At 46.4% G+C, this 24,069-nt stretch overlaps 2 protein-coding genes across 2 annotated transcripts in view; both read right to left on the bottom strand.

Annotated features, from left to right (window-relative positions):
• LOC142582542 (glycoprotein antigen BM86-like) overlaps window positions 1-3,629 on the bottom strand; it is a 29,723-nt gene extending 26,094 nt beyond the window's left edge. Inside the window, exons 1-3 of the mRNA XM_075692376.1 lie at window positions 3,233-3,629; window positions 336-464; window positions 46-162 (exon numbers count right to left, since the gene is read on the bottom strand). Coding sequence (XP_075548491.1) covers window positions 46-162; window positions 336-464; window positions 3,233-3,311 — 325 coding nt within the window. The 5' untranslated portion in view covers window positions 3,312-3,629. The remainder of the gene's footprint in view (window positions 1-45; window positions 163-335; window positions 465-3,232) is intronic.
• Window positions 3,630-12,073: 8,444 nt separating this feature from the next.
• On the bottom strand, window positions 12,074-13,921 carry LOC142583521 (endothelin-converting enzyme 1-like). Its single transcript, XM_075694010.1, has one exon. The coding sequence runs from the start codon at window positions 13,919-13,921 to the stop codon at window positions 12,074-12,076; it is 1,848 nt and encodes a 615-aa protein (XP_075550125.1).
• Between the last annotated feature and the right edge of the window lie 10,148 nt (window positions 13,922-24,069).

Genomic DNA, 24,069 nt, shown 5'->3' on the forward strand with positions numbered 1-24,069 from the left:
ATTGTTACTAATGAACCAATTAGCTAACTAATACTTGATAAATACCTTGGCATTCTTCGGTCATGCCATGTATTCCAGAACAGTTGCACCTAGCCACGTCGTTTCCATCGTTGTCGATGCATTTACCCGGATGGCATAGCATCGCTGAACAAGCATCGAGATCTGCGACCACAGTGACCAGAGGAAAGGCAATTAACGCGCACAAGCAACTAGATTAGTGCGCATCTCCATGTAACATCACAGTTTCATTGAACTTGCTCATTGGTTAAAAGAAACAATAATCCTTGAGAAAAATAAGAGGTGGGGGAAGGGGGGGAGGTCGTCGATGCACTTACGGTAGCACCGTTGAGCCGTAGCATTGAAGTATCGGTCATCTCCGCAGTGACACGTGAAGTATTTGTTATCGTTGAGAGGAACACATGGTGTGATTCCACACAACTGCCCGGCGGACGCACAGATATCATCTTAAGGTTTCAAGGAGAAAAAAAATTTAGATTAATATTCGTCTTACATAAGAATTGAAAGTGGGGCCTCGTTTAACATATATTTACAAATACACTCGTCAAGATTTACCAACAAATACGTATACGTCGTTTTTCCGCATTTCTGAATTATTACCGCTGTGTATACATTTGACCCACGCAGCACTTCCACGTTGATGACGAGTGCTTGTCTGAAAGTATTGTGTGCCGAAAATACTGCATGGACATTACATATTTCTTTTTGTTGGAGGAGATCGACATACGTACCATAGGCTGGTTGATTTGTTGTCGTTCCTCTAAAGGTACCAATCACTTTTGAGGACCAAAGAAACGAGTGGTAAACGGGGTCAGGAATATAAAATGAAGTTCGGGGAATGAATAACAAAATAAAATGAAAACCTTAAATATCGAAGTTAAGGAAGCTGTTCTGCGCAGATATGAACTGAATGATGACCAAGTAAATATCACTACAAGCAGGACAAGACAAAAAAGAAAGCGTATTTTTCTCTCACTTAAGATTGGCTTGACACATAGCGATCCCAACAACATAACGTACCAACGTCTGTATTCCATCCTTTATTACTTCATCATATATAAATTGACTTCCATCCTTTTATTCATTGAACTCCTTGCCACAATTCTGGCGTTACGGTTCACTAACGTTCTCCAATTTCGTGATATGAGAGACGTGGTACAGAACACGTAGTCGACACAGATTCTTTGTGGATTTTCAGCAACTGCACGTAGGAAATAATGGAACCAACTCCAGCTATAGGGATTTTCGTAAGAATGGTACTACTACGTATATATCTTCAAAAGTGGAAGGAACAAGCAACGATGACCACTGAGGGTAGTGTTTTTTTTATTTTGTGAACAGTTTACTTAAGCTTTATTTTTATTTCGAATAAAGTATTGTGAGTCGTCACTCAGGGTAAATTATTATAGGAGGCATATGGAGGTGTATACTGGTGTTGGAGTTATTTGTGACAAAATAGTTATAGCATGCCTCCAGGTACACACGCCTTGAGCCCTAAGTCACTTTACTCGCAGAAAAAAAAAGCTCTCGACGTTTGTTTCGTTGTTCTGATTGCGTGATTAATTAAAGAACTGTTTCATACCTCTTTTACCAAACTACACTCTCGAGCAATCCAATTTTAAAAGTCTTTCTACATGGCTGCTTTAAGCTATATATCACATAGGTTGTCTCGGAGACTTTGCGCGTTAGCATAATGCTTGAAGCTCACTGCCTATATAATAAGCTCAAACCGTAGTTTTAGACGACCCGACTTTAACAAGTAAACCAACAAATAGAACTATGCGTAGGCATTGTTTATGCAGTGGGATCGAAGTTGTGACTTAGATAGAAACGTGGGCAGTGCCGACGCCATATACTGCGCAAGGCATAATAATAAGAGATGGTATGCACATATGCACTTTACGTTATTAATTTTTCTACAAGCTCGAATTCTTCGAGAGAACCTTAGTCCTAATGCGCTTCGCGGTAAAAAAAAAAGGAGGTAGGGAACACAACGGCATCTTTGAACGTTCAGAATTATGTTCTCAACGGCCGCGTGTTGTGTTCTACAACCATCGTACTGGCTCCTAAATGCCCGTAAGATGATCGTTAACATGTAAAGTGCTTGTATACCTTATGATGATGTGCCTAACAACGTTTTGGCAGGTAAGCTAACTGTTGTTAGGTTATCTGCCTAAAATAGCTGATGGTCAACCTTTGGTCCTTCCTGCTTCTAAATTTTCTTGATGGCGGCAGTTAGCTGGAACTTGGTGTCAACCTAAATTACACGCAGCACACGGTACACTGATCACATTGAGCAAAGGAGTGTGACTGTTAACATAAACTTAAATCCAAAGAAGCGTTTACTACAGATCCGTTTGTGAAAGGAAAAGGTTTCATGTTACGAATGCCCAGCATATTGGGGTTATTCTATGCCATAAATGTTAGACCTCATCAGCGCCAATCTGCACCGGAATGCCAGAGCAGGAAACTGTCTCGATTACTGTTTGCAAGGTGCGTCAGTTTGGAACCCGTGTCTTTGTTCGCTAGGTTCTTCACGAAGCAACCAAACTGCTTAATTGTTCATAATTTCCCGTTTGTACTTTCTAATAAACATCACTTCACAACGTGCAATGTAATGACGGTAACTTGCTAGGCTTATGAAAACTAAGATGTGAACTTCATCTTGTCTCACCTGGCTAAATGGCTGCTCATTATTCGAATACTATTCGAAAAGTATACGAATATTCGAAGATTCGGTTTGTCTCTGGCACCATTCGATTCATGTTGAATTCGTATTCGATTCGGTCACAAAAATTACTATTCACACATCCCCAGAAGAGGCACTCAATAATTGAATCGTAAACAGACGCGTTCCAAGAGTTTTCTATGATATTGAACCTATGCGGACTGTATAATCGACGGAGAAAATAAAGTGGTCGGAAGGGACGCTACGGAAGAATTGCAACACATGTGCCATGCACTCCAAGCTGCAAGCAATGGCTCACGCAAGGAAACTGCAGAAACCGACCACTTTCTGCGTCTAAGGCTATCTTCAGGAAATCGGCGAACCAGAAAACCCATCAAAATGTTTTCACAGTACGAGCTGTCACAAGACAAGGTATCAATTGACGCGGCAGCAGCAACAAACCACCACGCCTTTGAGAAGTATACATCACCGACGATAGAGCAATGTTCGCCCTCATGTGCTGATGCAATTTTGAAAGCCTCTCACCGGGAGTTTCATCGGCGGATGCAGTTGCCGACAAGTTAGCGGCAAGCACCAGGAGCAGTAGCGGCCATACGTCGTTCATTTTTCCCCTTACGCCTTCACGTATGGAGCTTTCGAGAGCGTCCGAAACGACGCGTACTTTCAAGTAGACAAGAAGACCGTCGCTATCACCAGCCACTCCTGTCGGTCACTGCCGCTGCACCGTTTCATACGTGCGCGCAACGCCGATTGATGCTTTACTTGGGCCCTCGATGAGCTACAGAGTAACAATATATTCCTTTTTCAAGTTCCCTCCTTTGCACCTATCCCTTATGCTGCTCCATATTGTGACGATAGTACAAATTCCAACGGACACGCCTAGTGGTGTCAGAATGCTCAACCGCGAAGGCGAACGAAGAGCACTTTATCGTCGAGTCGAAGCCACTATCTTTCTCTCGGCCTTTGATAAGGAGTGGTTTCGTGGAGATAACGAGGCTGAGAGGCCTGCGTTATGCGCCGCAGTTTTCCCGTAACATAGCGCACCACCGATTCATGTCTGCTAGCACTTTATATTAACATTAAAACTTGAAACTCCCAACTCGGCCAGTATACATGATCGCGTTTTCCCAAATAATGTTTTTTTTTTCAGAATGATATAAGCAATAGGGGATGTGTGACCGACGACAACGAGGCCACAATATTGTTGTACAGCGAGCATGATTGAAACGAGCGCTTAAAAAACCTCTGATGTGCGGCAGCACAGTGGAAACTGTGAATAGGACAAGAAAACGGAGTATATGACGTCATGTGAATATTCCCTATAGCCCAGACTTCTGAGTATGCCATGCCATGTTTGTGCGTTCACGTTACAACACGTCGATGTGTTACTGCACACTGTAGACAATATAACATTCAAACGTTGAGAAGGTGTAGACATTGAGAATAACGTACAGAATGCTTAATATTGGGGTTTGAGTCATCTAACACAGCTCCGGCTGAGTCATAGAGATCTCGAATTGTGTTGCGCGAGTCTGGGATTTGTAGCTGTGGCGTGACACAACTTCCAATAAAAAGCTAGATATGTGGTAGACACATTCGCAGGGATTCATGCTCCATGCACAGTGTGCGCTGCGAAACACAGTAATGACCACAGGTAGACTTCATTGCAAGGCAGATTGTTACTCGCGATCGGTCTAATGCAAGAGTGCTTTATAACGCAGCCTTCGCAAGACAGCGTTTCCATAGCAACATTATCGCTACGCTAGACAAAGGAAGGCAGTTTTGTTGGGTTTAGAGATACGTGGAAATGACTCAAAGCCCATGCTTTAAGAATTCCGCTGCGGTCTTAAGAAGCAGAGATGTTTTACCTACTCCGCCGTGGTAGGTAGTTCGGTGGATATGCGTTGCGCTGCCGAGCTCCAGGTTGCGGGTTCGATGCAATCCGCTGCGGCCGCATTGCGATGGGGGCGGACTGCAAGAACGCTCATGTACTTAGATTTGGGTTCCTTATCAGATTATGGCTTCTACTTACTTTTTTTTAAACAAAATGTCGTTTTTATGCATTCAAGCACAAAAGTAAATGGAACGCCAATTCATTTCTCCGCAAAGTTCGGTAATTAATATATCGAAACTGGCATCATCCTGAGAATTCGTTCCAAGTGGATCCGCCTCGTGAACTCCATGGCTAGAATAATCAAATTGCAATATGGGCTATAAGACGATTAGTTAAAACATAATTAGTGAATTTTTGTTCGTTAGTTGATTATGCATTTCAATTTTTGTTGTGCTAGTAATGTCCGCGTCTTCGAGTAGACCAGTTCATGAACTAGAATTATGCTATCTGCCACAGGCAATTTCTGAAAAATATTGAGTGTTCGCTGAAACACCCGGCATATTAGAAAAGATAAATACATATATAAGTTCATCAATAATGTTCACCGGTAGATGTGATTACATGATATTTTAAAACAGGTTGTCTCAGATTTTTTCTAAACATTTGAAGGAAGCTACAGATTTCATATATGTGTGTGTGTAAACTATTTTGAAATGATACCGAAAAACAAAAGCAAAGTCGATCTACCATAATATGCGGATAATAGGCAAGAGCAAGATACGATGGGTGGCGAGTGATGGGATTAGAGAGCAAATGTTGTGGGAAACTGTCGAAAGTGAGGACATGGTTATAAATTTTAAAGGATATATTGCCTATATTATAAAAATAAAAGCTAGACAAGCGCAACATATTCAGATCAGCAAAAATGAGGAAAGAAGTTGAAAGCCGTGGAGTGAATTTAACAATGGGAAAGGTTTGTTTCCGGAGTTTAATCAGTGGGGAGAGGTGAACGGCATATGTATGACCCCATGATAAGGCGCAGTAGATTATATGGCTTTGTATAAAGGCGTAATATAATGTTATGAGTACGTGGAAGTTTGAAGTAGAATATGGTTTTAAGGAGAGCAAGTATCACATACGATATCTTAATGCAGACTGAAGAAATGTGGTCATGAAACCTAAGATGAGTGTCAACAATGCCTTCGAGAAACGTAACATGATCGAATAAAGTAATAGCCTGGTTGTTAATGAAAAGTCAAGGAGGCAAAGTTTTCCTGTCTGGTGAATGAGTAAGCATCAAAGACGATTTGGAAACGTTTATTCATAGGCCGTTTGCTGCACACCACTGCACCAGGGAATTTCAATCTGCTTGTAAATCGGAAATGAAAACATTGATGTCGGAGCTGTCGGAAGAGATGGCTGTGTCATCTGCATGCAAAATACACTTTGAGCGAGAAAGGCAATAAGGCAAGTCGTTAATGCATGTTAAAAACAGAAGGGCTAATTCCTAAAATAGATCGTTGGGTAACACCTTCAATAATACATGAGTGATTAGAAAAACAGTCAACGACAAACTGTCGTCTACTAGACAAAAAACGTTTTACTAATGACAGCGGTGGCCGAACAATACCGTAACACTCAAGCTTAAAAAAAAGAATCTTATGATCAATAGAACCAAAGGCCCAAAACAAAACTCTAAATACAGAAGCTGAAATATCGTCATGATCAGTGTAAGACAATATTATCTGTGAAACATGCGATGGCAAGGTCCGCATACAATCCTTAGCGGAGTCGAAACTGAGAAGTTCGTATGTTAAAGTTCGTGTAGAGCTTGTTTACTCTTGACTCTGCCAATTTTTTAGAACGTTGGCAAGGAAGCGAGGAACAGAAATCGGACGGCTATTTTCAGATGAAGTTTTGTCATCTTTTTTCCATACATGTATGGCCTTCGCAGCATTGAGTTCGTCAGGGGAAAACGCCAGTAATGAAAGAAAGGTTAAATATCTGGTTTAAAATGGGTCACATTCTAGAACGTACTAATTTGATGTGTTTTGCGGAGACATTATCTAGACTAAGGCCAGTTGATTTTAAACTTAAAATGACGGATTCAGTTTCTTCATGGTTAGTGGGGTGAGGTAAAAAATATTGTGGTTGGTGGGTGAAGAAGAATATCAGGACTGTCAGGGAGAGTACTATCTGCCGGAATGCAATCACTGAAGGTATTAGTTATCTCATTCGGGGATGTTATGATCGCACCATTTATGGAAAGTGATGTAATCGTGTCATGTGGACAAGAATTATTTAAACATTCATTTACCAACTGCCATTCTTTAGTATTCTTAACGCATTACTGAATTTGGTCTGAAGACCAAATTCTGTGCTTTGCATCTTTTAAAGAAGCGTGGATAAAACGTTTGAATAATGGTCACATCATGCTTTATGACGCTTGTTGAAAGGCTGCCGCTTGTAGTGACTGTAATTTTTTTCTTAATAATTATAACACAAAATTTGACAGCCGAAGGCAAAGAGGAGCATGATAGTGCCGCTTTGAGGAACATAGACACAACACTGCTGCTATGTTTTCTTTACCAAAAACCGGCGCCGCCAGAGCCAATAAAACAGCTGTACACTTCAATACGATCGCAGCTCAATCATCCTCAAAATAACCATAGTCCTGTAATAACACACTCTCGGGGAGTCCTATATACAATGATTTCAATTTAGGACCTAAGATATTACGTATTACACTTGTTTCCAGTTAAAAAACATTTAAAGTCCCAGCCGTTATTTGCCTCTTCTATAGGAATTGCGCTCCATAGGTTTTATGCTTCAATATTGAAGTGGGTGGACAGTTCAATAAATTAGGCTTGGCAGCGCAATTTAGGGAATCCCTGCATGAATCATCTCTTTTGTCCGCACTAAATATGTCTATGATCGGCGGCACTCCGAGGGAATTGAGCTGCTCATACTTCAATCGTGAACAGAAAGAAGTTGTGTTTAATGCGAGTTTACCAGTGTGGAACGCTGACGGCCATTGCTTGCATAGGCTTGCTCTCACGTAGTCTCAGCAAAATTTAATTTCACCGAAACGCGTTTGCTGTTCTGTCAAAGCTCCCTCACAGTGAAATTGAATGTGTTTCTGTGGAAACGCAAGTTTGTGCAAGAGACAGACCAGAATTCCGCTGGCAGAGGGGTCTGACGCATTGGTCTAAGGGAACAGACATGAGTGACATCACTCAAGACGCAGTCCAACAAATGTGACTGCTTGGAAGGGAAGTAGGAGGGTGTGTGGAAAATCAGTGTACTTCAGCCAGTCCAAAAAGCACGTAAGTCCAGCAGAATGTTGGAATACAGATGACAGGAAGCTTCCATAGCAATAGTAAAACGGATGACACGACCGCAGCGTCGTCGCTTTTGGCTGTGTGTTGTTTGCGTCCAAAGGATGAAGGTGGGGTGTGTTTCTTGTCTAGGAAATGACAGCGCTGATGATAGATGTACGCTTCATAACTATTTTGTCGCCACGGCACATGTTATTCTGGGGAATGACCAAGAATGGGTACATACCCACTGTCCATAGTCTTCTCAGCAAGAGACAGTAGTCAGCACAATCCCAGTGATCAAAGTTGTCTACATACATACATACATACATACATACATACATACATACATACATACATACATACATACATACATACATACATACATACATACATACATACATACATACATACATACATACATACATACATACATACATACATACATACATACATACATACATACATACATACATACATACATACGTGCGTGTGCGTGTGCGTGTGCGTGTGCGTGCGTGTGCCTGTGTGTGTGTTGACTACTGTCTCTTGCTGAGAAGTCTATGGACAGTGGGTATGTGCCGAAATAGACAACTTGAATAGGCCTCTGGGTACGTGACACTGGATATGTGCTAGAAACGCGTAGAAACGTTGGCGATGGCGCTTATCGGGACGTGACGATCGGTTGAGTGCTACATCAATCTGGTGACACGGGAGCTGCGACACATCGTCATTAGACGCCGTGTCAGTGGATGGCTAAGCCATCTTTATTTGTCCTCTAAAAATCACCTTTAGCATGGTTCACATGGAAATAAGAGGTGATTTTGATTTTTTGATTTTTTTAAGTTCTCGGGGAAGAACAATTTATCACATACAGCGACCCTTGCTTACCCTCACCTTATCGATAAGCGTAATTGCTGTTAGGCATGTCGTTATTCCAACTTGTCATATATGAATTCTTTCTAGAAACCACAATAAAGTTATGCAAATTGCGTACAACAAGTGTTCTTTTTTTCTTGAATAAATGTTGTTTCAGCCGCTTGAGAGGTATTATTAATGAGAAACGCCTCTTTGCTGTCGTATTTTTCTGACAAATTAAGTGGCAGTGTTCACATACGCGCTGCCGTTTTCGAATGTAGAGCCGCGACATTGTAGTGATGCCTTCCGCTCAATTCTATGTCACTCCTATTACCCACTGCTCACGGCCGACTGATCCTGTTGATAATGCGGGTGATCCTGTTGATAATACAGACGGAGCGCGAAAAGGAATAGCATTTGAAAAGGCGGCGTTACAAAATCGCTACACAGTATTCCTGTGTCCGCTAAAAATCTTACCATGACGTTCGAATGCAAATCTTTAGCATAGCCCTTCAGGTGAACGTTCTTAAAGAACCACAATCTGCGCTATTACATAAATGTAGAAATAAATTTAAGACCGAAGAAGATAAAGAACAGCGTAGAAAAAACGCCGACTTGTTTTTGTTCCCGAGCCACGGCGCTTGCGCACGGGAGTTTGGTAATTAAGCGGGTGGTTTTAAAGCTGCTTCAGTTTCAGTTTATTATTCTTTAAGTTCAATGAATGGCTCAGAGTGAATATACACACGAGGATCCCAAAGCAATGGGACCCTCGGTTAATAATAGCAAGAAAGAGTGGTATGAAAGTTGAGGAAGCTAGGTAAAACAAACAAACACAATAAAAAATGTAACACAGAAAAATTAAATAAAAGAAAGGAATGATCACCATACAAGTCTATAGGGCATAAAAATACTGTCAATACATACAAATGGCAAATGTAGTTTAATGAACGATGTAAACTTAGTTATACATGTAAAAAAGCTTAAGGGCATGACAAAATGGATAAAAGGGCGAAGTTCTTTTTGGGATATCTCGACAAAATTAAAAATTTTGCCATTGTTACGTTGGCTCCTCGGTTGCTTTCGTCCTATTTCATTCCATTCTTTTTTTTAGGGCGTGCAGACACAAAGAAGGTCAAGTATCCACGTAGCCCAACTTCCTGCCCTGATCCATGCTAGATCCAGCTGGATGGCGTTCTTGATATGGCGTTTTTCTCTTGAGCTCTAGGTCCCAGGTCCGATTCCCGGCCACGAAGCTACACGCTCCCACTGCGATGCTCACGCCGCCCACAAACTTTCATTTGTGTGTGACAACAGTGGTTCCACGCGTCCAACTACGTCTGCTCACACAGCAGAGTAGGCAACGATGTTTTGAAAGTTGCACAGCTGCTCATGGGTGCGCAGGAGCGTTTACTTCACTTATTATGTACCGCTAGCAGATGCGAAAGTATGCCCTCTGTACGCATACCCTCTGTCATGTAATGAATTATACTTACGTGCCGGCATTGTGAACCAATCTTCGGTTCCAGTAACGCGGTAATGATATCAAACTTGGTATAACGGTTAATGTCGGCATAAAACATACTGGCCCGACGCACCTCCCATGGCACTGCTACTTGATTAACAGAAACTAAATGAATAACCAAAGGCAACACAGAAACCAAAGCAATGACTGCTGGACTCAATCTTCGTTAACCTCCGTGTTTTTTGTTATGATCGGTTTATGGTCTGAAAGAGCACAAGTTACGATTTTACATTTCCTTTTCCTTCTCCTTACCCTTTCACTAAGTCGAAGCACCATGGCTGCATACGCATGCAGCGTTAAAAAGGTACTTTGACTTGGCAGAAATATTCGAATCTCTGCTGCGTTTTTGCTTCTGCGTAGTAAAACGCAATAAATAACTAGTCAGTATCAGAATAGAGCGCCGGAACACGTTCCGGGTGGTCAGATAGTTGCTATTTTCTAAGGTTTTAGTGAACGACGGCATGCTCAGTTATACTCAGCAATTCAGCAGTATAAAAAGATTATTGGAAAATTTGCTGGCTTTAGATCGTCTTGACAAGCTTCTTAGAAAAATCATGTGCCATTACCCTCTGTGAAGGTGGTTGACTAGCGAAGCTGTTTAGCACAAGAACGGAGTTGACGCATAATTTTGAACAAGGGTAGAAACTCATTGTATTGATGGGTGGTGCTCGTGACGAAAGGTACGCCCACTCATTTATTGCCTTGATCGGTGGTCATTATTTTACTCGCAACTGTAACCACATTCTTTAACGATGTCAAATCGATGCACGTAAGCCGCTGAGTGGTCGCTTGGGCCGGAACGGTGTGGCATCGCAAGGGTTATGCCTGCAACTCGGAACGCGTAAACCGCACTCTTTTCGGTACCGGCACATCCACATTGAAATCGCCGACAACGACAACAGGGTTAGTTTCACCGCAGCTAATTCACGCAAAGTGAGTAGCCATAAACCTTACGGAATTATAAGTCATTGCATTTTTTGCTTGCTTGCGGGGGTATGAGCGATTGCTCAAGGTGGTATGAGCCATTGATGATGACAGTTTTCGACATGCGTTTCTGTATGTTGTATGAGTGATTAGAAAGAATTTAAGCACTGTTCGCTTCACTTTGCAGAGTGCTTGCAGCCTCTTCCTTACAGGGCTGTGAGACATTGCATTTTTTGCTTGCTAGGGGAGTATGAATGCTTAGGTGGTATGAGCCAGTGATATTTTTTGTTCACGGAGAACAAAAATGCATGGAACCCTAGCCATAAGCAGCTTCGCTGTAAAGATCTCATGGTCGCTGACTTGCACCAGCAACAGACATGCTACGTAGATGCCTCCCCAGACTCGTCAAACTTCGTTCAAGAAAAACAAAGGGGTATAACATTTCGCTTTCAGAAGAGGCAACCGAGCCAGCATTAAACACCAGCAAGCGTGCAGTCGTGGATTGACGGAAAACATTTTACAGAACACTGAGATTCTACAATGAGTTGTCCACGACACCAGGCGCCATATTTTCGCATTGTGCATATCAAGTGCTTAATAATCCGCAAGACGCAGCAAAAAAAAAAAAAGAAATAACCGTGTGAGAAGAAGAAAAGCAGGACGCGAGTACATTGGACCTTGATACACCATAGAGTGGAATGGGTATGGACTATCGCGTACTGTCCACCTGATCCCAATTTATCATGATGCTGTTGTTTATCAATATCATTCAAAATGTTCCTTTTGGTGTTCATTTGTGGACAAGAAACGTCTACGTCCCTTTTCTTTAGTTGTCCTCCATGTAACATTATCTATATTCAGGACAGCAATTCGACACGAATTTTCTAATTGATCATAATTTTTGTAAGATGTCAGAAAAGTTCGCAGCGGCGAGCTGGGTTGAGGCCGGTGTCCTTAGCGCACTCGAAGGCGTCGGAGAAAGCCTTCACGTGGCGCAGAGCAGGAGAACATGGATCCACGTTGTCACCTGCCGACTGAGAACCCGTGCAGCGCATAAAACACCAGGTAGCAAAGAACAATTGCGTCGAGGACAAGGCCGGTAGATCATGCAGCATTCGATTGTCCTTCTTGTCGGCTGAAAAGAAGGCTTCCACCAGAGAGGACAGCGCAAACAGCTCTTCCATGAGTTTGAGAGCAGTGGGCGGAGACGGCAGCGCCGCGTCTTGCTGTAGGCAATCGCGCAAATCGATCAAAAACTGGCGTAGTTCATCGGACACATCAGTGTCGTTACCGAAGAGTGTGGCGAGAAAGATGCGTGCTGACGCTTGTGCCACGTGACTGCCTAGGCCACCGTACTTTATGGCGGCAGTGGCTGCCGCGTCATACACCGGGAAAGCGAGCGCCGAAGGCAAAAGCACGAAGTCACGGAGTTCGGGAATGATCTCGAAGAGGCTCGCGCGATTGAGCGTCTCGGGGAAGAGCGAACGCCTCAGAGGCTTCGCAGCTCGCTGCAAGGCACGTATGGCCGAGCGCCAGTTGATGGCGAACACGCCTCCGAAGTCCGGCACTCCTGGCAGCGGCGCGTGAGTGAGTTCGCTGTCGCCTTGTTTATGGTCCAGTATGGCGAAGACGTGGTTGACGAAGCTCCAACCAGCTAACGCAGACACTGTAGTGGTGAATTTAGAGTCCGCGCTCAGGAGTTGCGCAAATGTCTCGCGCACTGACAGCACTAAGGTCTTCACATCTTGACGCACGGGACCAGAGAACACCAGAGTGCTGTAGGAGGCGAACACAATATCGCCCAGAGTTGCGTACAGCAAGACCATGCAGAAATTGTCCCGGTGAAACTCATCTTCGTTCTCGCTGGAGCTGTAGCTATTCGCCAAACGCGCGAGCGCGAAGTAGGCTGCGAACCGCACCGCATGCCAGGACACAAGCAGATGCACCTCTCTTTCGCCGTGTTGGCGCCACAGACGCGCGAATTCCAAGAAGAAGAGAGGGTGCGTGCTTCGGAACGAGACAGCGGCGCCAGTGCGCGTGTGACGGGCGACGGTGGCGTTCCACTCGCTGGGGCTTCGGTAGAGTTGTGCTTCTCCCAGTGACAACTGCTGGCGATGAGTTGAGGCACTGACGAGCTCGGTTACCATATCTCTCTCGATACGGGCGATGTCTGCGAACGTCACTAAACGAGAGCGCGTCGTATCGTCTTTCGGTTGAAAGGCATGTCTCAGTGTTTTAAACAGCCTGCGCTGGTCAGGTGCTGACAGATTATGGCTGCTTATCAAGAGGAAGCTGAGCGAGCGTTTGAGGGTGATGACGGCACTCTGCCGGCCTGGTCTCTCGACCTCGATGTCGATCACGCTGGACCAGCCGAGGTTGAGCGCGAGGTAAGCGAGTGTGTCAAGGACGCTGGGATTGGTGGGCCACACGGGCCACACGACGCCAGCGTCGACGAGCCAGGACTTGACCAGCTGAGTGTCGTCGCGTCCAGAGACGGTATGCTCACTGCAGCTGCGGTAGAAAGCGGCGACTTGCTGCAGCGCGCTCTGGCGGGCTAGCGGAATCTGCTCTGAGTGGGTGAGGCGAGAGATGTAGACTAGCGTGGCGCGGTAGTGCTTTTCACGAACCGAGTACGGGTTTTGCCGACGCCAGCCGTAGCAGACGAAGGAGCCGAAGCTGTCGCACGGGTCAATAGAATGGTTGATCGAGCTCTTCAGAAGGCGAGCGAACTCGCCGCAGGCCGCCGTGTTGCAGTACATGCCGCCCGCACCCAAGAAGAAGCGTGCAAACACTATGAGTAGGGACTATTTTGGATCGCGACAGTGGAGCGATCGGATGGGAACTCGGCGCTGACGCCCGTGGTTGTACCTGGGTCGCAAGCCCCAAGGGTAGCGTTGGCCTGGCGGCCTGGGGTACAACTGCAAGCATCCGAAGGTCCCGGCAAAGCATGAGTCGACAGGTAACAACGAAACAACTTGTTTATTTTAACATCGCAAAGAGTTGGCGGTCAGTTTTGACCGAAGTAGAGAGACGGGAGAGCACTTCACTCAACGGAAGAAATCGGAGCCCTCCTCTGGCGTCCGGGGGCAGCTGTTTTTATACTCTCGCAGTTGAGGGCAAGAAGGAACCCCTCAAAAGACGAGCACGTGAATGTACAATGGGCTAATGGTGACGCACACTGTCGTAGCGATGCCGTAGCACCATGTCGTGGCGCTGCGCAAGATCTCGTAGCAACTGGTCGTGGCGCTGCGCAGCACACTGTCGTGGCGCTGCGCAGCACACTGTCGTGGCGCTGCCGGTCGGACACAATGACTGTAACGAGAAGATGGTCCCTGCTTTGGCTTCGCCTGTTTCGGGCACAATGACTGGAACGAGATCCCTGCTTTGGCATCGCCTGTTTCGGGCCCAATAACTGGAATGAGATCCCTGCTTTGGCATCGCCTGTTTCGGGCACAATGACTGGAATGCGAGGGGGATCCCTAGGCGGTCGCATCGCCGCAGACGCGCCTGGAAACACCTGGCGATGAGTGTTGCGGCGACGACGATCGGGCCAAAATGTCTGCCGCCCCGCCGCAGTTGGCGCCGGCAAAACCACGTGTCGCAGGCGAATCGTAACAGACCACCCCGCCGGGGAAAGGAGATCCCGATGGACAGGGGACTGCATCCGCTGTCCGGAGGGATGTCGCTCGATGATGCTCATAACCGAAGTCGGGCGTCCCTTGACGTTTCTTGAGCGCAGCGCACAGAGAAGGCCTCGTTCTCTCGTTCAGGTTCGCACGGGACACTGCAAAGTGACTTCGGGAGAGTTCACATTTTTGTTCTCGTTCCCGGCAAGCGTTAGAACTACGCTGAAAACTCAACCGCTCAGTCAGCAAGCACGGCACAACCCTCACTAAGCCCTGCCAGGCTCTTTCCCCTTTTTATACCACTGCCTAGTTCCTTACAGTAGTCTAGCATCACTCAGAACGCGTCCACAAATTGAAAAATTGCACTAGAAAGCATATCATCACTTTGAAACACTAAACAAAAGCAATATGTTAAAAAAAATCCTGCCTCAGGAAGAAAAACATCAGTAACAAACAATTTTGAGGCTGATTCCTACGTTAGGGGCTTCGACTTAAGCCATCGGCGTTACCGTTGAGACTCCCCTTTTTGTAACGCACCTCAAAGGAATATTGTTGTAAAGCGAGGCTCCAGCGCAGGAGGCGGCCATTTTTGGGAGAGATGGTCTGCAGCCATTGGAGAGGGCAGTGATCTGTCTCAATGATAAACCTCGAGCCGGCTAGATAGCATGACAATTTCTGAACGGCCCACACGAGACATGCACACTCTTTCTCGGTGGCGCTATACGCCTGCTCACGACTGGTCAGCTTACGACTAGCATACAGGACGGGGTGTTCTACTTCTCCACTTTCCCGTTGGCACAGTACAACGCCCATGCCTCGCTCACTAGCATCGCACTGAACAATGAACCCTTTTGTATAGTCTGGCGATCGTAGCACAGGCTGGCTTGTTAGGGCACTCTTTAGGGCGCTAAAAGCTCTTTCCTTTGTCTCGTCCCAGACGACTGTTTGAGGCTCTGTCTTTCTTAGAGCATCCGTCAGGGGAGCCGCGATATCAGAGTACCTAGGGATGTACCTCTGATAGTAGCCGGCGACACCTAAGAACGACCGAATATCGGTCTTCGTGCGCGGTTGCGGAAAGTCTCGCACAGCGGCCACTTTTATTTCAGAGGGGCGGCGACGACCCTGACCAATCACGTGACCGAGGTAGACAACCTCGGCCTGTGCTAACTGGCACTTAGGAGCCTTTACTGTCAAGCCTGCTTCGCGCAGGCGGGTTAGCACTGCCCGCAAGTGTGTCATATGCTCAGACCAGGATGCGGAGAATATCGCTACGTCGTCTAGATACGGTAAAGCGAATTCTTGCTGTCCCCGCAACACTTTATCCATGAGACTTGAAAAACAGTATGGCGCGTTCTTCAAACCAAAACTCAACACTTTAGGACGGAATGTTCCCATTGGTGAAATGAACGCCGCATACCTACTAGCCTCTTCTGTAAGTGGAACCTGCCAATAACCCCTGACCAGATCTAGGGTGGAAATAAACTGAGCGCTACTAACTTTCTCAAGGCGCTCCTCGATGTTAGGGATCGGATAAATTTGATCCTTAGTGATGGAATTAAGCCTGCGGTAGTCGACGCAAGGACGAGGTTCCTTGCCCGGTACCTCAACTAAAATCAAAGGGGAGGTATAATCACTCTCACCTGCCTCAATAACACCGAGCTGTAGCATTTTCTTTACCTCAGCCTCCATAATATCGCTCTGGCGGGGTGACACCCGATACGCCTTGGATCGTACTGGCTCTGTGGAGGTAAGTTCTATATCATGAGTAAGTACAGAAGTCCTACCAGGCCTCTCAGAGAACAGACCTTGAAACTCTTGTAATAGCTGGTGTAGTTCGGTTTTCTGCCCGGGCGACAGCGGTGCTTTACTGATAAGGTCACTAATGACTTGACCGGTGTCTTCCCCGTTCGTCACTAAGCCTAGTCCTGGAAGCTCGACCGGAAGCTCTTCAGGAACGTTTACCATCATGCACACCACTGCTTCCCTTTGTCTATAAGGTTTGAGCAGATTACAGTGGTAAACTTGCTGTGCTTTCCGCTTTCCTGGCAGACTTACCACGTAGTTAACGTCCGACAGTTTCTGAACAATTCGCGCTGGGCCCTCCCACTGCACGTCTAGTTTGTTGTTTGGCGATGTGCGCAATATCATGACCTCATCGCCAACCTCAAAACGACGGGCCCTGGCTGTCCGATCATAATAAACCTTGGCCCTCTGCTGGGCCTTTGTCATTGCTTCACCTGACAACTCCTGTGCCCTTCTTAAGCGTTCGAGGAGCTTAAGCACGTACTCCACCACGACTGGGTCGTCGCCCCTACCTTCCCATGATTCTCGAAGCATGCGAAGCGGAGATCGAAGCGAGCGACCGTACACCAGTTCAGCTGGCGAAAACCCCGTAGCCGCATGCGGCGCGGTCCTTAAAGCAAACATCACCCCAGGCAGACACAGCTCCCAGTCAGTTCGATGTTCAAAACACAACGCTCTCAACACGCGCTTCATGACGGAGTGGAGCTTCTCAACGGAATTCGACTGTGGGTGGTACACTGAGCTGTGTAACAGCTTTACCCCACACCTTTCGAGAAAAGTTGTCGTCAAAGCGCTAGTAAACACTGTGCCCTGATCTGATTGGATTTCCGCAGGAAAACCAACTCGCGCAAATATGGACAGTAGTGCATTAACTATCTCAACTGAGCTGAGTTCTTTAAGCGGCACTGCTTCAGGGAACTTTGTCGCTGGGCAGATCACAGTCAAAATGTGTCTGTACCCCGTGGCTGTTACCGGCAGAGGTCCCACAGTATCAATAACGAGCCGTCTAAAAGGCTCCGTAATGATAGGTACCAATTTCAACGGCGCCCTCGATTTGTCCCCTGGTTTGCCCACCCGCTGACAAGTGTCACATGTCCTCACGAAATGGTCTGCGTCCCGAAAACACCCTGGCCAATAGTACTCTTGCAAGAGACGGTCCTTAGTTTTCTTAACTCCTAGGTGTCCGGACCACGAACCCCCGTGTGACAAGCGCAACAGATCCTGACGATAGCATTGAGGCACGACCAGTTGATCGAACTCCACTCCTCGGCGGTCTAGATACTTCCGGTACAGGACTCCCCCTCTTTCCACAAAACGCGCAGTTTTCCTGGCGATACCTTCTTTGACATTGCAGCGCACGTTTTCCAGGCTGCCATCCTTTTTTTGCTCGGCTATCAAAGCCGACCGGCTGACTTTTAGCAACCTATCAAGTCCGTCTGACGTAGGCGCGATGAGCAAATCAGTAGATAGCTCTTCTAACTTTCCCGTGTCGGGATTTTCCTCTCCAGTATCTGGCGCCTTCAACGCTACAGACTCAATTTTATTCTGTTCGGGCGTGCTCTGAATATCAGTTTGCTGCGCCTCTGACCCTTTTTCGTTGGTTGATAACGTCGGCCCCGCAACTACCGCCTTTGCAGCGAGCTCCCGAACCTTCGATCTGGTTAAGGCCTGAACACTAGCTTCACCAAACAAAAGCCCCTTCTCGCGCAGGAGGTGATCGGACCTGTTTGAAAATAGGTACGGGTACTGGGGTGGCAGCATAGATGACACTGCCGCCTCTGTCTCAAGCGCTCCGAAAGGTCCTTCAATAAGCACTTTTGCTACCGGCAGACACACGCTATGAGCTTCCACGGCTTGCTTGATCCATGCGCACTCGCCCGTGAACATATGGGGTTCTACGTAGGAGGGGTGAACTACATCCATCGTAGCTGCGGAATCGCGAAGCACCCGGCACTCTTTCCCGTTCACGAGGAGGTCTCGCATGTAAGGCTCGAGAAGCTTCATGTTCTCGTCAGTGCTGCCTAATGAAAAAAACACAACTTTTGGTGTTGTTTCCGGACACTGCGCCGAAAAGTGACCCGGCTTCTGGCACGTATAACAAACGCCCGCTCGCCTCATCTCGAACCGCTTTCTGCGTTCGGCTTCGGCTGCCGTCTCTTTACGTTTGGTCGGATTGCTTTCACTCGCATCCTCACTACGCGTGTCCCCCTTAAATCTCATGGGCGTGAACCTTGGCCTCTCAGACTTGGAGCCAAATTCACCCTTTTGACCGTCCTTAGCTCCGCGAGCTCGACGCGTCACAAACTCCTCGGCTAGCTCAGCGGCTCTAGCCACCGTACTCACGTCTGGCCTATCCAAGACCCAGTATCGCACGTTCTCCGGTAACCGACTATAAAACTGTTCTAGCCCGAAACACTGCAGAACTTTATCGTGGTCACCAAACGCTTTCTCTTCTTTGAGCCACTCCTGCATGTTCGACATAAGCCTATACGCAAACTCTGTATATGACTCACTTCTGCCTTTCTCATTTTCCCGAAACTTCCGACGGAACGCCTCCGCAGACAGCCGGTACTTTTTTAGCAGACTCGATTTTACTTTGTCGAAATCCTCTGCTTCCTCTCTATCCAAGCGAGCGACTACGTCGGCCGCCTCGCCGGGTAACAAAGTGAGCAAGCGCTGTGGCCACGTTTCCCGAGAGAACCCCTGCTTCTCGCACGTTCGCTCAAAGTTAACCAGGAACAAACCAATGTCCTCTCCAAGCTTAAACGGCCGCATCAGGTCAGTCATTTTGAACAATACGCGTTCTCCTGCACCGTGTGCCTGACTTCCATTACGAGCGCGTTCCATCTCTACCTCAAGACGCTTCATTTCCAAAGCGTGTTGACGGTCACGCTCTTGTTGCTCTCGCTCTTTCTGTTCTTTACGTTCACGCTCTTCTTTTTCTTTCTGTTCTTTAAGTTCGCGCTCTTCTTTTTCTTTTTGCTCTTTAAGTTCGCGCTCCTGTCTTTTTGCAGTCTCCCTCTCCTCCATGGTCTCAAGGCATTCCGACAGCTCGTCATCCTCAGCCTCTAACTCAAGAATAGCCTTTAGCAGTTCAGGTTTTCTTAGTTTGTCTGAGACATCCAGACCCAACTCTCTTGCAAGCTCCAACAATTTCGGTTTGCGCAACGACTTCAAATCCATGGCTGCTCTGAATGCTGCTTTCTCTACTGCTTACTATTGTCTTGCCGCAAACTAACCCGGCAGCAACGACAACCACAATTACCAGCTCTGTTTCTGACACTAACAAAAAGCCTGGCAAAGCTCAGAAGAAGAAAGTCCCGCACTCACCAAACCTCGCAGTCAAGAGTTCCGCGCAGTCGTTCCGCTGCAGGCAACCAGTCGTCACACAGGGCTCGTTGCACTGCTCCCGGATCGTCGTTGAGCTGCTCAGCATACTGTCAACTGCATCTCTTTGCTGCTGGCCTCCGTTGTCGTGATCTCGCCGCTGGCAGACAGTTGTTTGAAGTCGTAGGCGATCTCACCGCTGGCAACCAGATATTTTGAATCGCGACAGTGGAGCGATCGGATGGGAACTCGGCGCTGACGCCCGTGGTTGTACCTGGGTCGCAAGCCCCAAGGGTAGCGTTGGCCTGGCGGCCTGGGGTACAACTGCAAGCATCCGAAGGTCCCGGCAAAGCATGAGTCGACAGGTAACAACGAAACAACTTGTTTATTTTAACATCGCAAAGAGTTGGCGGTCAGTTTTGACCGAAGTAGAGAGACGGGAGAGCACTTCACTCAACGGAAGAAATCGGAGCCCTCCTCTGGCGTCCGGGGGCAGCTGTTTTTATACTCTCGCAGTTGAGGGCAAGAAGGAACCCCTCAAAAGACGAGCACGTGAATGTACAATGGGCTAATGGTGACGCACACTGTCGTAGCGATGCCGTAGCACCATGTCGTGGCGCTGCGCAAGATCTCGTAGCAACTGGTCGTGGCGCTGCGCAGCACACTGTCGTGGCGCTGCGCAGCACACTGTCGTGGCGCTGCCGGTCGGACACAATGACTGTAACGAGAAGATGGTCCCTGCTTTGGCTTCGCCTGTTTCGGGCACAATGACTGGAACGAGATCCCTGCTTTGGCATCGCCTGTTTCGGGCCCAATAACTGGAATGAGATCCCTGCTTTGGCATCGCCTGTTTCGGGCACAATGACTGGAATGCGAGGGGGATCCCTAGGCGGTCGCATCGCCGCAGACGCGCCTGGAAACACCTGGCGATGAGTGTTGCGGCGACGACGATCGGGCCAAAATGTCTGCCGCCCCGCCGCAGTTGGCGCCGGCAAAACCACGTGTCGCAGGCGAATCGTAACAGGACACGCTGGCCACGAATGCCAACAAGAACAGACCGGGGAGGATGGAAGCAGGCTTTGGAGGCGGATCTGTTTCACGTGGACTTGGCAGCAGCCTGCAGAGCTGAACAAGGGAAATACAATTAAGTAAGGACTTCCTGTATACATTCAGCAGAAAGATGCACAAAGATGCCCCAGTAATGCAATAAAAACTGATTTCTCAATCCACTTAGCACCTCGGGATGTTATCCGTTCAAGGTTTATAGAAGCTGCGCTGATCAGAAGTAATATTTTCGCAAATTAAGGGTAACCCCGAATTATCTATATATATTTTTCGTTCGTATAGATGGACTATATACCAATACTAAATTACGCACTCAAATTTCTTAAAGCCCACAATTAGACCCATGGCAAACAACTGCTCGAATGGCAAACTTCAATCCTCCTAAATGAATAAACGTACCTGTATATAATGTGCCTAGGAGAGCATATGCCGACTTTGAAAAAGACAAGTACCTGTCAAAACGTTCGATCCTGCGTTAATCTTATTTTCGTTTCGCTTATATATATTTCCGTGTTTTCCGTAAATAATTATTGTAGTATTACAAATACATACATACTGTATGTATTATTGGTTTAATTTATAAAATGTGCAAAGCTAGTTTATTTGGTAGAACATTAACCGATATTAAAATGGTCTGCTGATTATTTTAGCTTATGTGCAAATCCTTAATGTGTGCATTATAGATCTCGTTGTCTATTGCGTATAAGGATACTACTCCATTGTATGGTGTTGAATTTGTATTGCAAATTATGCGCTGTGTATAAATTGTATTTAGTTTCAAAAACAAATCTTTCTTCACTGGTTATCCGCCCCTCCTCACCACCTTTCTTTTTTTAACCTTTCGTGGTGGCTTAGCGGCTATGGCTAGCGCTGATAAGCACGAGGGCGCGGGATCAAATCGTGGCAGTGGCGACTACATTTCGATGCGGGCGAAATGCACAAACTCCCGTGTATCGTGCATTGGGTGCACGTTAAAGAACGCCAGGTGGTCAAATATATTCGGGAGTCTTCCACTACAGTGTGCCTCATGAACAAATTGTGGTTTTCGAGCCTAAAACTCCAGAATTAATTTTCTTTATCGCCCGTTATTTTGCATTGGCTATGGCCCTAGCTTCTACCGTGGACCGGTGCCAAAGATAGTTCCGTATAAAAATGTGCCCCGATCCCGAAGATCTGATGCCAGTGGTCCCGGGAATAGAGTTTCTCACTATATTACCTAGAGGGAAATCCGGCGCTGCTGCGTTGTGGTATGCATGGGAATGCCGGTATATTGTGACTTCGGATTGGCATCGTTCTCGAAGAGCCAGGCAAGCACCGTTCCGTCTGTCACAATGACTCATTTTCTACTAAAACTGCACGTAAAAAGCTGTTTTAGCTTTATTATTACACAAAAACGCGTTTTGTTTAACTATGAGAACTTGTTATTGCATGTCCAATTATATGATACGTAAAGAGTATCAGCGGGCCGCTAAAGTTGGAGGACAGACGACAAGATTCGCGCTCGCATTGAAACAGTTTGTGGTCTGTTCTTGCTTTCCTTCTCTTCGCCATGCATTGTAGGTGAGTAAAGATGTAATTTGCGTGAATGGAAACATTTTAAGAAGATTTTACTTTAAGAACGCGTTATTTGTGTAGCCATATCCACGTTTTAGACGAAGCCTGTTACAACACCAGCCAACACAAGCGTCGCAGACACATATACCATCATTCCCATGATGGCACGGCGCCCCTTAAGAAACTCCCATAGACGGTGGCGCCAGATTTTCCTCTAGGTGTTATAGTGAGAAACTCTATGGTCCCGGGGCTCGTGGTGGAATCGCTATCTGTGTTACCAACATGTGGCACCGGTGCTTCGAGTGGCATCGGTACTGCTGGTACCACCCAGACTTATACGTAACGAACTGCACGTAATATATTACTTGTAATGAATTACGCTTTCATTGCGGTTTTATGTAATGTTTTAATTCATCGATTACTTCTTTTACCCGGTAATGCTCACTGTAATTACTTTTTTTCCCAGTGACCATTTACATGCAATCAGTTACTTTATTAGCGAGAAAAGATGTAACAGGCGACGAAGTTTTGAGCGGTTGAATTTGATGGGAATTACGGTAATATGCCCGCGGCCGAGTCCGGCAGCAGCCTCGCAAACTTCAAGAGGTAATGCTATGACTCGATAGCGAACTTCGGAAATGACCTTAGCGCTATTTATTTTTTAGGTTTTCATTGAGACTACCGGGAGTGTCTTCTCCGAGCCCATGCAACAATGAAGCCCTGCACTTCATACACGATCCAAACGTGAGCATCACAACATTAAGCAACCGCACTCTTGTGCTCAAGATGTGTTACCACACCACCGCTTCTTCTAGAGCGCTCATTTAGAGAATTTTCAATCTCACTGCTATGTCTTCATGTGAAAACAAGGGAAGGTGACCCACGAAAAATGTTTAAAAGCAATTGCTAGTGAAGATAAAGTACGTGTGGATGGCTGTAGGGGATGCATTAATAGAGCCAGGTCAGCTCATTTGATTTACTCTGTTTGTGCAGCGCCAACGAAAATTGGGACGAAAGCAACCTGAAAGCAATCGATTACTATTTCGTAATTCCTTAATGACTTTCTCGTAGAAGTCATTAGTCACTGTAATGAATTAATATTTGGGTAAAGTAATTGTATAATTGTAATCGGTAACTTTTTTTTTCTGTAGCGTGTACAAGTGTCGTACCACCGTGCAGTACCACCTCGAAATGGTACCGGTGGTAAGGGGAGCGTTTTCGCATTCTTCCCTCGTGACAGCTAGAGTTTCGAGGCGCTGTCGTTTGAGCCGTTGCGTGCCTCTGAGAATAAATTACACGGTTCATATACGCCATTCTCGCACCCGCAACTTGCTCTGAAAGACTCTTTCCCCAACTTCAGCTCGGGGTTGAATCGCCTTCCGGCTTTGTTTATTTTTTTTTTGCTTGCCACGTTTGTATCTTAGATTTACTTCTGTTGGCCAGAAGCTGAAAATGTAGTTACATATTCGTGGTGGCTCCGAGAGCCAGGCGACCGATAATGTCTCCTTTAGAGACGGAGCCATCTCATTTTG

The sequence above is a fragment of the Dermacentor variabilis genome, chromosome 5, assembly GCF_050947875.1.
Source record: "Dermacentor variabilis isolate Ectoservices chromosome 5, ASM5094787v1, whole genome shotgun sequence".
Classification (NCBI taxonomy): Eukaryota; Metazoa; Arthropoda; class Arachnida; order Ixodida; family Ixodidae; genus Dermacentor; species Dermacentor variabilis.